Source organism: Lampris incognitus, chromosome 5 (genome assembly GCF_029633865.1).
Source record: "Lampris incognitus isolate fLamInc1 chromosome 5, fLamInc1.hap2, whole genome shotgun sequence".
Taxonomy (NCBI): domain Eukaryota; kingdom Metazoa; phylum Chordata; class Actinopteri; order Lampriformes; family Lampridae; genus Lampris; species Lampris incognitus.
This window is the reverse complement of record NC_079215.1, coordinates 70,327,521-70,345,996: the sequence shown is the minus strand read 5'-3', so window position 1 is coordinate 70,345,996 and position 18,476 is coordinate 70,327,521. Positions and strand designations below refer to the sequence as shown.

The following is an 18,476-nucleotide window of genomic DNA, read 5'->3' as shown; positions in this document are numbered from 1 at the left end:
TTAGGTGGATGGGCAATGAGAGATGAACCAATAGTTATGCAGTCGAAAACTACATTTCTTCGCCTGAATGCGATGCACTTTCGCAAGATATTTCAAAAGATTGCTTGTGTTTCCACACTTACATGCAAAAGACTTTTTGCAACGAGCAGTCAGCATCAACTCTAGTGATGCATGATAGACAAATGTCTTCACGTTATCGCAAATTAGAGATGGCGTTGGTGAGATAAAAGGTGCAAGATAATGTTTATGTCGTCGGGGTCACCAGTGTAGAGGAGCTCAAGCAGGAGTCGTGACAACTTTCTCTTTCGGCTACACAACGTGCACCATTTATTCCTTCCACCATTACAACAACAACAAAAACCCACGCAGCGGAAGTGTATCACTGCAAACCCGAACTGAGAAAACAGCAGCTGTAACCCAACGTTCCAACTAGCTCAATAAGGGGAATTATGTATCCCCATTACCACTAGAATGTAGCCTAAATAAATAGGACATTTATTTTCTTCATTTATCCAATACCGATAGCGGAACTGTTAATGTCGCAGCTTATCGATACTACAGTCTTTTATAATTTAGCCTCTGTGCCTGTTTAATACCAGGTGTTGGTACCCATCCCCTAGCCGTGTATGGGGCTATGTACCTGCAGAGTAGTCAGGGTGCCCATGATGACCCCTGTCCTCCATCGAAAGTGCTGAGAATGGGCACGTGAGCATCAGAACTGGACCACTGGAGCCTGGTCTGACGAATCACGTTTTCTTTTACATGATGTGGACAGCTGGGTGTATGAGTGTCGTTTACCTGGTGAAGGGACGGCACCAGGATGCACTATGGGAAGAATGCAAGCCAGCAGAGGCAGTGTGATGCTCTGGGCAATGTTCTGCTGGGAAACCTTGAGTCCTGGCATTCATGTGGATGTTACTTTGACACATAACACCTACCCAAACAGTGTTACAGACCAGGTACACCCTTTCATGGCAACGGTATTCCCTGATGGCAGTGGTCTCTTTCTGCAGGATAATGTGCCCTGCCACACTGCAAATAAATGTTCAGGAATGGTTTGAAGAACATGACAAAGAGCTCAAGGTGTTGCCTTGGCCTCCAAATTCCCCAGATCTCAATCCAATCAAGCATCTGTGGCTTGTGCTGGAAAAACAAGTCCAATCCCTGGAGGCCCCACCTCACAACTTACAGGATCTGCTGCTAATGTCTTGGCGTCAGATACAGTGTAGTATTAGTATAAGTAAGTATTAAACCCCCCTTGACAGTCACCACCAATTTCTGGATTATAAAAGATACTCACATATCTATTTCTGAACAATATTATTGTTGCGAACCCATAAGCTCTAACAGCATGTTCCCAAAGCCAAAATAAGTTATGTTTCACTGACTTTTTGTAATAAATTAAAAACTAAAATATAGTGCTTGTGTAAGTATTCAACCCCCCCCACATATAAATACTTTGTAGAGTACCCTTTTGCTGCAATAGCAGCCATGATTCTCTTGGAATAAGTATGTACAAGTCAAAGAAGGTTGAATCAGTTCATCTGGACACAAAGTTTATTGGCAGATACGTTTCATCACTCAACTAAGTGACCTCTTCAGTCTCAACTGCCTGCAGGTGTCCCCACCCTTATAAACAATACAGTACCTCTTCAGTCTCAACTAACTGCCGGTGTCCCCACCCTTATAAACAATAGTGACCTCTTCAGTCTAAACTGACTGCAGGTGTCCCCACCCTTATAAACAATACAGTGATATAACGACCCAAACCAATGACCAGTTTCATATGCAAATATGGGTTTGACCATTAACTACAGTTACAATGGCCATGTGTACTATTCACAGAGGATGGGGAATAGTTGCGATCACAGCACTGCAAGATGGTGACAGATGTACTCTTAGCCCCCCCCCCCCCCCCGGTTCAGGAATGGTCGTTCTCTCTTCACATAGATGGCCTCTCTGACTCCCCATTAAAACTAATGTTCCTCCCTATCAAGGATGTGCACATCCACAGCCTTGAAAGAGTGGCCACTGGCCTGTAGATGGTGTAGACTGTGGAGTCCTGGCCTAACGTGTTAGATCTCCTGTGTTGTGCCATCCTCTTGGCCAGCGTCTGTTTAGTTTCCCCAATGTACAAGTCACAGCAATCCTCCTGGCACTTAACAGCTACACTATATTGCTCTGTTTGTGCCAGGGGACTCGATCCTTGGGGTGGACCAACTTCTGGTGCAGCGTGTTTTGGGGTTTGAAAGCAACTGAGATGCGGTGTTTCGAAAATACATGTCTCAGCTTTTCCGACACTCCCACCACATACGGAATCACAACTGGTTTACACCTCTTCGATTGTCTGGTGCACTGTTTGGGTGTCTTCCTGGCTTTGACAAACGCCCAGTTAGGATAAACACACTCAACCAAGGCCTGTTTAATGTGGGATGTGTCCCCTTCCCCGGCCGTTGTGTCGGTGGGAACGTTGTCAGCTCAGTGGTACAGTGTCCTGATGACTCCTAGTTTGTGCTCCAGTGGATGATGAGCATCAAACCTTAAGTACTGATCAGTATGTGTTGGTTTGCGGTAAACATCAACAATCAAATGTCCCACATCACCAATTGAAATGTCACAGTCTACGAAGGTTAACCTGTAGAAGGCTGAACTGTAGTTAGTGGTCACATCCATATTTGCATATGAAACTGGTCATTAGTTTCAGTCATTATGCAACTGTATTGTACTGTATTGTTTATAAGGGTGGGGACACCTGCAATCAGTTGAGACTGAAGAGGTCACTTAGTTGAGTGATGAAATACACTCACTGGCCACTTTATTAGGTACACCTTGCTATTACCGGGTTGAACCCCCTTTTGCCTTCAGAACTGCCTTAATCCTTCGTGGCATAGATTCAACAAGGTACTGGAAACATTCCTCAGAGAGTTTGGTCCATATTGACATGATAGCATCACGCAGTTGCTGCAGATTTGTCGGCTGCACATCCATGATGCGAATCTCCCGGTCCACCACATCCCAAAGGTGCTCTATTGGATTGAGATCTGGTGACTGTGGAGGCCATTTGAGTACAGTGAACTCATTGTCATGTTCAAGAAACCAGTCTGAGATGATTCGAGCTTTATGACATGGCGCGTTATCCTGCTGGAAGTAGCCATCAGAAGATGGGAACACTGTGGTCATAAAGGGATGGACATGGTCAGCAACAATACTCAGGTAGGCTGTGGCGTTGACACGATGCTCAATTGGTACTAAGGGGCCCAAAGTGTGCCAAGAAAATATCCCCCACACCATTACACCACCACCACCAGCCTGAACCGTTGATACAAAGCAGGATGGATCCATGCTTTCGACGCAAAATTCTGACCCTACCATCCGAATGTCGCAGCAGAAATCGAGACTCATCAGACCACGCAACGTTTTTCCAATCTTCTATTGTCCAATTTTGGTGAGCCTGTGCGAATTGTAGCCTCAGTTTGCTGTTCTTAGCTGACAGGAGTGGCACCCGGTGTGGTCTTCTGCTGCTGTAGCCCATCTGCCTCAAGGTTCGACGTGTTGTGCGTTCAGAGATGCTCTTCTGCATACCTCGGTTGTAATGAGTGGTTATTTGAGTTACTGTTGCCTTTCTATCAGCTCGAACCAGTCTGGCCTTTCTCCTCTGACCTCTGGCATCAACAAGGCATTTTCGCCCACAGAACTGCCGCTCACTGGATATTTTCTCTTTTTCAGACCATTCTCTGTAAACCCTAGAGATGGTTGTGCGTGAAAATCCCAGTAGATCAGCAGTTTCTGAAATACTCAGACCAGCCTGTCTAGCACCAACAACCATGCCACGTTCAAAGTCACTTAAATCACCTTTCTTCCCCATTCTGATGCTCGGTTTGAACTGCAACAGATCGTCTTGACCATGTCTACATGCCTAAATGCATTGAGTTGCTGCCATGTGATTGGCTGATTAGAAATTTGCGTTAACAAGCAGTTGGACAGGTGTGCCTAATAAAGTGGCCGGTGAGTGTATATCTGTCAATAAATGTTGTGTCCAGATGAACTGATTCAACCTTCTTTGATTTTCTTACCTGGATTATTGAGCATGCATCAAGACAAAATTATGTACAAGCTTTGCACATTCTTCTGGAGTAATGTTTGCCCATTTTTCTTGGCAGAATATGTACAGATCTTGCAGGTTGGTGGGATGGCACCGCTTGACTGCAATTTTCTGTCTGTGGCACAGATTTTCAATGGGGTTGAGGTCCGGACTTTGACTTGGCCACTCCAAAACGTTCACCTTTTTGTTGCTGAGCTATGCCATTGTTGCTTTAGCCTTGTGCTTAGGATCATTGTCCTGCTGGAAGGTGAACCTTCTCCCAAGCTTCAGGTTTATGGCAGACTGCAACAGGTTTTCTTCAAATATTTCTCTGTATTTAGCTCCATCCATTCTTCCCTCAACTTGAACAAAGTTCCCAGTGCCTGCAGCTGAAAAGCAACCCCGTAGCATTATGTTGCTGCCGCTGTCATGCTTCACTGTAGGGAATGAGCAGTGTTAGGTTTGCTCCACACATAACGCTTTTGAGTTTTGGCTAAAAAGCTCAACTTTCATCTCATCTGACCACAAAACCTACCCATATCCTAACTGGGTCTCTCTCATGCTTAGTAGCAAACTCCAAGTGTGCTTTTATATGCACAGTTTTGAGCAACAGCTTCTTTCTTGCCACCCTCCCATACAGGCCAGATTTATGGAGAGCCGTGATATGGTGGGCTCATGCACATTTACTCCAGTTTCAGCCACTGACCTCTGGAGTTCCTTCAAAGTGAGTGCAGGATCATCTGTGGCTTTCCTCGCCAGCCCACGTCTTGCTCGGACACATAGCTTTGAGGGACGGCCTGTCCTACAAAGCTTCTGGGTGGTGTGATACAGCTTCCACTTTCTGACAATGGATCCAACAGTGTTCCGTGGGACATCCAAACACTTGGATATTGTTTTGTGTCCCTTTCTCGCCTTCTGCATTTTAATCACTTTGTCTCTTACTTCAGCGTTCTGCTCCTTTGTCTTCATGTTCTGATGGAGTTCACGCCCAGCTAATGAACTTTACACAGAGTGCTTTTTATACCCATAAACAACACTGTTACTTTAATATCTTACAGCTGCACACTAATCATGTCCAGTTGTGTTAACCCGAGTTTTTTTTAGGAATAATTTGTCATTTGTGTAAACTTGGAGCTTTTAGAGCACAAGGGGTTGAATACTGATGCAAGCACTGTATTTTAGTTTTTAGCTTATTAATAAAAAGCAGCGAAACACAACTTATTTGGGCTTTGGGAACATGCTATTAGAGCTTATGAGGTCATACAAATAATATTGTTCAGGAACAGTTGTGTGAGTATCTTTTATAATCCAGAAATTAGTGATGACTGTTAAGGGGGTTGAATACTTTTAGCAAGGCGCTGTACCAGAGGACACCTTCAGAGGTCTTGTGGAGTCCATGCCTCGTCAGCTCAGAGCTATTTTGGTGGCATGACGGGGACCCACAATATCAGACAGCTGGTTTTAATGTTTTGGCTTATCACACACACACGCACACACACACACACACACACACACACACACACACACACACACACACACACACACACACAGGCTTCAGGAAGTATTCAGACCCCTTCACTTTTTGCAAACTTTGCGTTATAGATTTAATTTTAAATGGGTAAAATTGCCATTTACCCCCACCAATCTACACTCAATAACCTATAATAAAATGAAAACATGTTTTTAGATATTTTTACAAATTTATTAAAAATCAACAACTGAAATCTCTCATTTAAATATGCATTCTGGCCCTTTATGTGATCACCATTGAATCATCACTCTCAGTACTGACCACCTTATACAGATCACTGTGGACACAATTGAATAAGGTACTATAATGCTGTCACCATAACGCAGCAATATTGTCTGTACCGGAGATACCATCAACAGTGCATGGTAGAGATGTTTTACAGTTGTTGAGAGCTCTCACTTCTTTCCAAAAATTAGCAGGGTCATTTCTTACCAGCTTCTTAGCCAGGGAATCTGTTCTTATGGCTTGCTCATTTTTACAGATGAAGCGAATGGCGTACTTGTATCTTGCATTAGTGAGCTTCTTGTGTTCAGGCTCAGGCCCTTGTCTGGGTTTGCCTGCCATAGCCCATGATTTAAAGGCTTCACATGCAACGCTGTGCGTTTGGACCCAATCGCAGAGAAGAGGCAGTTGTCAAGTAATAAGTCGCTTTACTGGACCCCGGGAAACATAACCAAAAACCACTGCCAAACAGGGCAGGCAAAAATGCAAACAAGAATTAACACAAAATACCGAACACGGGAAACACTCTCACACAGAGGAGGCGGGCGAGGGTTCAGGCGACACGGGCATCCACAGACTGACACTATGCTTTTCCCAAGACTCGACGAGGAATGGCTGCAAAGCACCCAGTCAAATAGTGCCCAGCACAGCTGCACCTAATCACAGGCCAATCAAGGGCAGGTGCCACTCATACTGGCCGACAGGGAGATGTCACACCTGTTGGCTGCTGACCCTCTGGTCAGTGACCCCCCTCCCAGGGACGGATTCCAGACATCCCAAAACCAAAAGGACCCAGCAGGATGGACAGAGGGGCCCAGGGGGAGGACGAATGGGGCCAGGGATCTCGGGCGGGTGGCCAGAACACAGGAAGTAGAGTATCTCCGGCGGGCGGCCCATGGGCTGGGGCCGATTGGGAGGGCGACCAGGCTTCGGAGGCGGCGGGAAGGCCGCGGGGCAAACTGAAGAGTTCGCAGACGGCAGCCGCGGGGCTAGCGGGACTCGGAGGTGGCGTGGCAGCCGCGGGGCAGACGGGACTCGGAGGCGCCTCGGGGACGCTGGGCAGCGGAGGCTTGGGGACACTGGGCAGCCAAGCCCAACTGGTCAGGGTGGGCGTCACCGACACAGGTGGCGCTGTCTGGGTAGGCAGAGGCCGCTGGAGAGCGGTGGTGGCGAGGCCGATGATGGCGGCCATCATCTGCTGCTGTTGAGCCTGGATCTGCCGCAGCTGGGAGTGATCCGCTTTCCACTGCCTGCCTCTGAAGCATGGGGCGGATCTCTTCCAAAGCACAGCAGATCGAGTGGATGCCCGCCTTCAGCAACTGCAGCTCTTTGCGCTCCTCGACCAGAGCCACACCCCGGGCGGCAACAGTGACACGCAACTGCTGGAACTCTGATGGGTCCATGTATGGTCGAGCCTTGCTGTAATGCCGTGCGTTTGGACCCAATCACAGAGAAGAGGCAGAGGCAGTTGTCAAGTAATAAGTTGCTTTACTGGACCCCGGAAAACATATAATAACCAAAAACCACTGCCAAACAGGGCAGGCAAAAATGAAACAAGAATTAACACAAAATACCAAACACGGAAAACACTCTCTCACACAGAGGAGGCGGGCGAGGGTTCAGGAGACACGGGCATCCGCAGACCGACGCTAAGCTTTTCCAAGACTTGACGAGGAATGTCTGCAAAGCATCCAGTCAAATAGTGCCCAGCACAGGTGCACCTCATCACAGGCCAATCAAGGGCAGGTGCCACTCATACTGGCCGACAGGGAGATGTCACACCTGTTGGCTGCCGACCCTCTGGCCAGTGGTCGAGTCATCACATGCTTCTTCATGATACCCAGCTACATACTTGTTCCAACCAGGTCTGACGTTATGTGTCTTATTTTTATACTGGTAGTAGGGCTTACTACCTTCATACAGAGCACTAACAATATCATCATACATGCAGCAGAGATCTCTCCTGTGCCTCATATCCTTACAATTAATGTCTCTGCACATCACTGCATCTCTAAGCAGATGTATATTGCCCAGGGTTTCAGTTGTATGGGCATGACAGGCTAAGATGTCCTCCTTTGTAAGAGCTGACCAGTCCAACCTTTCAATACCCATACTCCCCAACGAGGCATGTGCATCAGCAGTGCAAATACAGTGGTCCAGCTATGATGTAGTGTGCCAGGCCTCACTTATGTTTGTAAAAGTATTTGTAGGCAACAAGACTTTGCTTGACAATATGGGATTATTATCTTGACAGGACTGAACCATGTGATTAGCAAGTAACGAATTCCTGTCTGAGATATCAGCATTCAGATCCCCAATGACATACACACTGGAAGAAGTATTATCTTGAATAAAGGAATTGATGAATGCAAGCCTATTTAAATATTCCTCCTCATTCTGCTGGCATTCATAGGGTGTAAACACACTTAGGATAAAGAATTCTGAAATCCATATCCATTATGTTGTTGTCATATAGGCCAGATTGCTATTTGTATCCTCTGTTTTAAATAGACCAGATTGTACTTGAGATTGGTTTTCTGATGTATTGTCATGTTTTTATTTTGTCTTGATTGTTCTTTGTCTGCCTGTTCAATAGTTTCCTTGTGTATTATGTTTTTCCTTCTGTATTAATTGTTGTTTGTTTGCCTGCCCAGGGACTGCAGATGCAAATTAGCTGCCGGCTAACTCTGCTGCAATTGTAAAATTGTGCGTTGTCCCTGTCAAATAAAAAATAAACATAAATAAACTAATTCCCTGTTATTGTGAGTAAACTGTATTGCAATGCACCAGTCAACACCAAGCCTAACCACATTTATCAATGAGTCGAGCTTCTTATTCCACAGAATAGCCACACCCCCTGGTATCCTGCCCCTGACTATTCCCATGCCAAGGTCAGTTGTAGACTCCCCAGCCCCATGAAAGTTCTCATTGAAGGAGTTTAGTTTTTCCAGCTCTTGCTTTGCTAAAAATATCTCTTGCATACACAATATGTCACAGTTCTCAAAAAGGTTTTCAACAACTATGCGGCGAGCTTTATCCCCTGCGCTCTGGCCCAGACGCAGGCCACGACAGTTGTATGACAAAACCCGAATGTTCATTTAGCAAGACTAGTGAGTGATCATATCACCAGCATTCATATATATATTCATGTATAATATACATATACACACACACACACATATATATATATATTTTTTTTTTTTGTCTTACCAGTGAGAGCAGTTTGTTGATAGCCATGGCTCTCTGCTGGGGTTCCAGGTGGGGCATGTCATTCTGAATCACCTGATCTGTGATCCCATGAGGAAACTGCAGGCACAGCTCCTTTACCCTTAAGAGAGAAGAACCATGTTTTTACTCAATGACTATTTTTATTGGAAAATAACTACGTACCGTACAGCTCAGTGGGAGGACCAAAGCTGTGACACTGACAGGGTTTGTGGTTCCATTCCCTGTGGAAGGAACTGTCAGTTTCAGTGCAAGGGCTTTGGTTCCAGCTGAGGACACAGATGATAAAAACGCTGGCTCTCAAGACGTTGTACTGCATTAGGGATAAAGCATGATGTTTTCTTACTAACAACACTAATAATACAGGCCTGTGCTATTTCCACATTGTTAATTCCACTTCAACTGCTAAATTCTGCGATAGTTGTGCTTCGTCTGACATAGGGTTTCTGACTCTTCGGTATGAATGATGCCACTACTAGTTGTATTTCTATTCTGGACACTGTGGCCCTCTTACAGCTACAACACACAGAGCCACACCTCAGCCCTGGCTAACCCATGAGATCAGATATCTACAGCAGTTATATCAGGGCTGAACCTAAATGGACAGATTCTAGTCGACCTGTAGACTTGCAGACTTTGAGGGATCTAATAAAGACTTTTAATCAAGGACTGAAAATGGCCACAGAAAAGTATTACAATGACCTCATTGGTACACAGACTCAGCAACAACTGAGTCAAAGTCAAAACAAAGTCAAAGTCAAAGCAGGTTTTTATTTGTCCCCAGAGGGGCAATTGCTGTGTAGCCGCAGCAACATTCAAACACACAAACACTCCACAGAACGCATAAGGCAAATAGATACAACATGTAGTGAGGAGAACAAAGCCAACACAAACCAATGCAACAGTAAACAGTGTGAACAGTGTTCCTCCAGGTGGAGCTGGTGTACCTCTTACTACTGGAGTTTAGCAGTGAAATGGCTGAGGGAAAGAAGGAGTGTTTGTATCTATTGGTTTTGACTACTGGGTATTTGAAGTGGAAACCAGAATCCTGAAACTCTAGGTGCAGGGGTTGGGTGCTGTCAGACCGGATGGATTCTGCTTTACTTATCATCTGAACACGAAACTAACGCTATCGGCATATGCAGATAAAGTCGAAGGAGATGTGAAAAGTTGCAACCAAGAGAAGATAAAAAAGATTGGAATAGATCCACTGCTCTTTCCGGCTCAAAAGTTCAGTCCAGAATGTCTACCACCAATTGAATCTTGTGACATGCTTTCATATCTTGTTTTGGACACAAGCTTTTACACAAAAAAATCAATTCAAAGCATTTCAAAGCCTTCAAGCCTACAATCACATGGTTTCTGGATTTGTTAATAGCGTTCTTGGTTGTATTATAAACAAGGCATATGTTTTGGTTGCAAAAGTTAGGTATTCTCACCGGATGAATGATCCACTTGTCCAGCTGTGGAGCATAACGACTGAAGATGGGGTAGTTCTTTCTGCCCACTGCACTGGTTGTATGGCCAGATTGGGCGAATGTTGCTCGCACATAGCAAGTGTCTTGTTTTATGCAGAAGTGTGGATACGACTTAATGGCAAACTATCATGCACTCAGGTGAAACGTACATGGCTTTTGCCATCATATGTCAAGCACGGTGAGTATGCAGGGGTAAATGCCACTCATTTTAAGTCTGTGAAAAAACTGAAGGAAGATATGAGCACTCATTAAAGACAATGAACATCAATGAAGCTGCAGCTACAGAGAAGAGCTCTAAGAAAGCAACAGAAATTAAAGAGCCAAGTATAGCTGAACTGAAGACTTTCACCGCTCTCTGAATCAATGCAAGGTGAAACCCGTCTGTCTTTCAGTCATTTCACCTTATTCAGAGTCGTTTCTGTCAAAATCAAGATATGTAAAATCCATCAGAGACCTTTTCGATGAAAACATGTGGTGCCACAAAATCAAATGTTTTCTTTAAAACCTCAAAAGAATGAAGACCTGTGTAGAATTTAACCTTAGCATCATCCTTAGAACGATCTTCTTCATCAAGAATCCTAACTGGTGCTCCCTGATTTTGAAACAAGACGCTAAATTCATTTGTAGAAATGAATTAACTTCTTGTTTCAAAATCAGGATGTGGCTGCATCTTTTGTAAGGACTAGCTCCTCCAGAAGATCAGGTATTTCATCAAATTGTTCGGAAATATCATCCTGCTTAAAGATGTCTCTAATTGGAAAGCTTGTTTCACTTAGTTTTGAAGCCTATGCTTCCCCTCTTTCCATATTTTCTTTCTCAGCAGCCCACTCTCGCCGTTCAGTTGCTTTATCACTTCGGGCGTGCATTTCATCTCTTTTTTTGGTCTGGGTTTCAAATTTGTCATGTCCAAGTTTTAAGCTCTGTACTCAGTGAAGATTCCATCAACCCCACAGCTGTGCAGCTGCTCCACTCAAAAAATGCGTACCCCAAACACGATAATTTTTCAAAAATCTTTTCGGTTAGGCCATCTGGACTGATAGCAGCAAGCCATAGCCTACGTCGCTCAGTTGACAGTTCTTCAGCTTGTTCTCCTTGCTGCCTAATGATTTTTGAAACATGACAAAACCATAAGTGTTTGCATTTATCACTATTATGTGTGTCTGACATTCTTGTGTAGGAAGTGGGGTTGTTGTGACACGTCTAGTGTGTTGGTGTAGTGGTCAGTCTCGACCAATGACCATTCAGGTCATTGGTCAGGACTCACCTCTTCAGACTTCATCTGTGATTTATGATGTTTGTTTTTCTTTCCCTTTTGTGTGTGTCCAAGTGAGAGACTACTGCTGCCATCGTGTGTGGCTGCCGCTTCTCCCTCTCGTAGCCCCCCTTCCCATCCACCCTTGTATGTTGTGTTATGTTTATCTGTCGTCTTGTTTCAGCCCATTTATTGTAAAGCCACTTTGAGTGTTAGAAAAGCACTATATAAAATTGATTTATTATGACAACATTTGTAAATTAAACAAAATGAAGGCTTCTGATTATAATGACGACGATTTTGCCGCTAAAGTGATATTCGCCCACAGCGTTCTTATCCTCCAACATGTCCGAAAATAAATGTTTGCAGACTTTGGTCAAGTGTTCGAACAAACACTATACAACAAACCGTTAAGAGGCTAGCGTAACACACATCTCCAGGTATGTAACTGTTAGACACCTAGCATAACACATCTCCAGGTATGTAACTGTTAGATACCTAGCTTAACACACATCTCCAGGTATATAACTGTCAGACACCTAGCATAACATACATCTCCAGGTATATAACTGTCAGACACCTAAAATAACACACATCTCCAGGTATGTAACTGTTAGACACCTAGCATAACACACATCTCCAGGTATGTAACTGTCAGACACCTAGCTTAACACACATCTCCAGGCATATAACTGTTAGACACCTAGCATTACCCACATCTCCAGGTATGTAACTGTTAGACACCTAGCATAACACACATCTCCAGGTATATAACTGCCAGACACCTAGCACAACACACATCTCCAGGTATATAACTGTTAGACACCTAGCATAACATACATCTCCAGGTATATAACTGTTAGACACCTAGCATAACATACATCTCCAGGCATACAACTGTCAGACACCTAGCATAACACACATCTCCAGACATATAACTGTCAGACACCTAGCATAACATACATCTCCAGGTATATAACTGTCAGACACCTAAAATAACACACATCTCCAGGTATATAACTGTTAGACACCTAGCAAAACACACATCTCCAGGTATGTAACTGTTAGACACCTAGCATAACACACATCTCCAGGTATGTAACTGTCAGACACCTAGCATAACACACATCTCCAGGCATATAACTGTTAGACACCTAGCATTACACACATCTCCAGGTATGTAACTGTTAGACACCTAGCATAACACACATCTCCAGGTATACAACTGTCAGACACCTAGCATAACATACATCTCCAGGTATATAACTGTTAGACACCAAGCATAACATACATCTCCAGGCATACAACTGTCAGACACCTAGCATAACACACATCTCCAGGTATATAACTTGTAGACACCTAGCTTAACACACATCTCCAGGCATATAACTGTCAGACACCTAGCATAACACACATCTCCAGGCATACAACTGTCAGACACCTAGCATAACACACATCTCCAGGCATATAACTGTTAGACACCTAGCATAACACACATCTCCAGGCATATAACTGTTAGACACCTAGCATAACAAACATCTCCAGGCATATAACTGTTGGACACCTAGCTTAACACACATCTCCAGGTATATAACTGTTGGACACCTAGCTTAACACACATCTCCAGGTATGTAACTGTTAGACACCTAGCAGGCTCCAGGCTCCAGCACCCCACAACCCCACATAAGCACCCCGCGACCCCCACTCGGATAGGCTCCAGCACCCCGCGACCCCCCATAAGCACCCTGTGACCCCCACTTGGATAGGCTCCAGCACCCCATGACCCTCCCTTAAGTACCCCGCGACCCCCACTGGGATAGGCTCCAGCACCCCATGACCCCCATAAGCATCCCGCGACCCCCACTGGGATAGGCTCCAGTACCCCATGACCCCCATAAGCACCCTGCGACCCCCACTGGGATTGGCTCCAACACCCTGCGACCCCCATAAGGATAAGCGGCTTGGAAAATGAATGAATTTATTTGTGTATTTTGTAACTTCTTTACACTTTCCTTGTTTCACTGAATAAAATTAATTGTCCGGCCGTGTGACGACCAGATAATGTCACACAGTCGAACAATTCATTTTATTCAGTGAAAAAATTAAATGTGTGAAGAAGTTACAAACTTTTCGGGGTTCTACGGGGTGCTAACCTTGAGAGCAGGATAAGCGGTTTGGACAATGGATGGATGGTTGTTCTATGGGGGTGCTATGCCCGCCCCCCAAGCACTGCCTCTGATGCTCCATCTCGCTGCTCACTGTGAGGAAGAAGGAGATGGGGAAACAATCTCAGCTGTATGAGAGCGTGACCGTTTTCATAAACTGAGAAAAGGAAAAACATTAAAAAGTAAGAATTTCATGTAAGTCACTGTGAGGCTCGCTGGATACATCTGTCAACACTTCCAGAGATGTGGTGGCTGAGCAGGTGTCCAAAGATAGCGGGTGCGTGTGACCGTATGCCAAGTGTAACGACTGGTCAGAAAAGTTCTAAATGCTGAATGAAATATAGAGCCGAAATATTGAGTTGTAACATACTGGTCATACTTCACCATGCCAACATAAAGTGACAGCTAAGCTGACTTGATGAGGTAACGCCAACAGGTTTACAGCTGGTTTCTTTCCTCTGAAAGACTAAAATAGCACAAAGTCACAGCTGAGACTATGTGCATGATGATGCTGTGGTATTGTACTTGTTAAAATGTACTGCGCCGAGATTACATGTGCAGTAGAACAAGAACAGCTATGTGCGTGTGACTGGGATTCATGCACATGCATGTCAACGAGCTGGGCCTCGCATGTCAAGTTCGCATAGGGCCTTACACCCCCCTCCAGTGGCCCAGCTGAAGACCATGGGATCAGGTTCTCTCTCTCTCCTGCTCTCTCCTTCTCCCTCGACCACCTGATGACTTTGAGATCTAGGATCCTGTTTGTGCTGTGTCCTGTTTTCTCTGGGTCACAATCCCATCCTCCTGGGGATTTGACACACCGTTTGTGTAGTTCCTGTTCATAATTGCTTTCTGTTACTTGTTTTGGTTAAGAATAATCTGCATCACTCATCACTTCTCTTGTCTTCTTTCTCCCTCTGTGTGAATGCTGTGGCTGAGTCTGCCTCATGTGTGCTTAAGAAGTCTATTGTCTCTGCAGGGCTACACTGGGCAGAGCTGGTTTTGCGGCACAGGGGTCCCACTGGCTCTTGCCTGTATCTGTGGGGTTCCTGACATTGTCTTGGGTGGTCACAGATTCACTACATATGTTTGCACTCTCTCCTGACAATCTTACGATCCATTACATGTAAATTTGCTATGTATTAACTGTATAAATGTTTTATCATGTGTGATGTATGATGGCACATTATGATTCTGCTACTTTTGTGTACTCTGTGTTATCGACACCTACTGCATGTCTGTCCGTCCTGGGAGAGGGACCCCTCTTCTGCTGCTCTTCCTGACATTTCTCCCATGTTTTACTGATAAGGTTTTCTTGTTGTGTTTTTCCTCATTCGTGACCAACGTGCAGGGATAGCGCGTGTCATAAACTGTCGTACAGTTAACTGGTTGTAGAGCCTTTCGGGACTACCTTGTGATTTTGGTCTATACAAGTAAACTTCACCCGACCTGACGTGACTTTCCTCCACAATGATAGCGAGATAAAACAGTGTTCCCCAGAATGCTAACATGAGCGCCAAGCTTCATATTCACCTACTATCACATTCATCTACCACATCTACTGTTGTAAACCTGCTTCCATGACGTGAGCTCGACTCTTCATATTCATCAACAGCACATCCACTACTATAGACATGCTTACTGACACGAGTTCGACTCTTCATATTCATCAACAGTACATCCACTACTGTAGACATGCTTAACCTCGCGAGCTCGACTCTTTTCATCAACAGCACATCAACTACTGTAGACATGCTTATCTACACGAGCTCGACTCTTCATATTCATCAACAGTACATCCACTACTGTAGACATGCTTAGCGTCACGAGCTAGACTCTTTTCATCAACAGCACATCCACTACTGTAGACATGCTTAACCTCGCGAGCTCGACTCTTCATATTCATCAACAGCACATCCACTACTGTAGACATGCTTAGCGACACGACCTCGACTGTTCATACTCATCTACATTACATCCACTACTGTAGACATGCTTAGCGTCACGAGCTCGACTCTTCATATTCATCAACAGCACTTCCACTACTGTAGACATGCTTATCTACACGAGCTCGACTCTTCATATTCATCAACAGTACATCCACTACTGTAGACATGCTTATCTACACGAGCTCGACTCTTCATATTCATCAACAGTACATCCACTACTGTAGACATGCTCAGCTACACGAGCTCGACTCTTCATATTCATCAACAGCACCTCCACTACTGTAGACTTGCTTAACGTCGCGAGCTCGACCCTTCATATTCATCAACAGTACATCCACTACTGTAGACATGCTTAGCGTCACGAGCACGACTCTTCATATACATCAACAGCACATCCACTACTGTAGACATGCTTAGCGTCACGAGCTCGACTCTTTTCATCAACATGCTTAGCTACACGAGCTCGACTCTTCATATTCATCAACAGCACCTCCACTACTGTAGACATGCTCAGCGACACGAGTTCGACTCTTCATATTCATCAACATTACATCCACTACTGTAGACTTGCTTAACGTCGCAAGCTCGACACTTCATATTCATCAACAGCACTACCACTACTGTAGACATGCTTAGCGACACGAGCTCGACTCTTCATATTCATCAACAGCACATCCACTACTGTAGACATGCTTAGCGACATGAGTTCGACTCTTCATATTCATCAACAGCACATCCACTACTGTAGACATGCTTAGCGACACGACCTCGACTCTTCATATTCATCAACAGCACATCCACTATTGTGGACATGCTTAGCTACATGAGCTCGACTCTTCATATTCATCAACAGCACATCCACTACTGTAGACATGCTTAACGTCACGAGCTCGACTCTTCATATTCATCAACAGCACATCCACTAATGCAGACATGCTTAACCTCGCGAGCTCGACTCTTTTCATCAACAACACATCAACTACTGTGGACATGCTTAACGTCACGAGCTCGACTCTTCATATTCATCAACAGCACATCCACTACTGTCGACATGCTTAGCGACACGAGCTCGAGTCTTCATATTCATCATCGGCACTTCCACTAATGTAGACATGCTTAGCGACACGAGCTCGACTCTTCATATTCATCAACAACACTTCCACTACTGTAGACATCCTTAGTGACACGAGCTCGACTCTTCATATTCATCAACAGCACATCCACTACTGTAGACATCCTTAGTGACACGAGCTCGACTCTTCATATTCATCAACAGCACATCCACTATTGTGGACATGCTTAGCTACATGAGCTCGACTCTTCATATTCATCAACAGCACATCCACTACTGTAGACATGCTTAACGTCACGAGCTCGACTCTTCATATTCATCAACAGCACATCCACTACTGTAGACATGCTTAGCGTCACGAGCTCGACTCTTCATATTCATCAACAGCACATCCACTACTGTAGACATGCTTAGTGACACGAGCTCGACTCTTCATATTCATCAACAGCACATCCACTACTGTAGACATGCTTATCTACACGAGCTCGACTCTTCATATTCATCAACAGTACATCCACTATTGTAGACATGCTTATCTACACGAGCTCGACTCTTCATATTCATCAACAGCACCTCCACTACTGTAGACTTGCTTAACGTCGCGAGCTCAACTCTTCATATTCATCAACAGTACATCCACTACTGTAGACATGCTTAGCGTCACGAGCACGACTCTTCATATACATCAACAGCACATCCACTACTGTAGACATGCTTAGCGTCACGAGCTCGACTCTTCATATTCATCAACAGCACATCCACTACTGTAGACATGCTTATCTACACGAGCTCGACTCTTCATATTCATCAACAGCACATCCACTACTGTAGACATGCTTATCTACACGAGCTCGACTCTTCATATTCATCAACAGTACATCCACTACTGTAGACATGCTTAGCGTCACGAGCACGACTCTTCATATACATCAACAGCACATCCACTACTGTAGACATGCTTAGCGTCACGAGCTCGACTCTTCATATTCATCAACAGCACATCCACTACTGTAGACATGCTTAGCATCACGAGCTCGCCTCTTTTCATCAACACCACATCCACTACTGTAGACATGCTTAGCTACACGAGCTCGACTCTTCATATTCATCAACAGCACTTCCACTACTGTAGACATGCTTAACCTCGCGAGCTCGACTCTTCATATTCATCAACAGCACTTCCACTACTGTAGACATGCTCAGCGACATGACTTCGACTCTTCATATTCATCAACAGCACATCCACTACTGTAGACATGCTTAGCTACACGAGTTCGACTCTTCATATTCATCAACAGCACCTCCACTACTGTAGACTTGCTTAACGTCGCGAGCTCGACTCTTCATATTCATCAACAGCACATCCACTATTGTGGACATGCTTAGCTACATGAGCTCGACTCTTCATATTCATCAACAGCACATCCACTACTGTAGACATGCTTAACGTCACGAGCTCGACTCTTCATATTCATCAACAGCACATCCACTAATGCAGACA

At 44.7% G+C, this 18,476-nt stretch overlaps 1 protein-coding gene across 4 annotated transcripts in view; it reads right to left on the bottom strand.

The window, feature by feature from the left end:
- Positions 1-18,476, bottom strand: part of polr3f (polymerase (RNA) III (DNA directed) polypeptide F) — a 55,165-nt gene that overhangs the window by 18,628 nt on the left and 18,061 nt on the right. For 2 of the 4 annotated variants that reach the window (XM_056279904.1, XM_056279907.1), the window contains one exon: positions 9,045-9,162. In XM_056279904.1, coding sequence (XP_056135879.1) covers positions 9,045-9,162 — 118 coding nt within the window. Of the gene's footprint in view, positions 1-9,044; positions 9,163-10,498; positions 10,622-13,942; positions 14,052-18,476 lie in introns of those variants that run through there. The other 2 variants (XM_056279906.1, XM_056279905.1) reach the window with 2 other exon arrangements.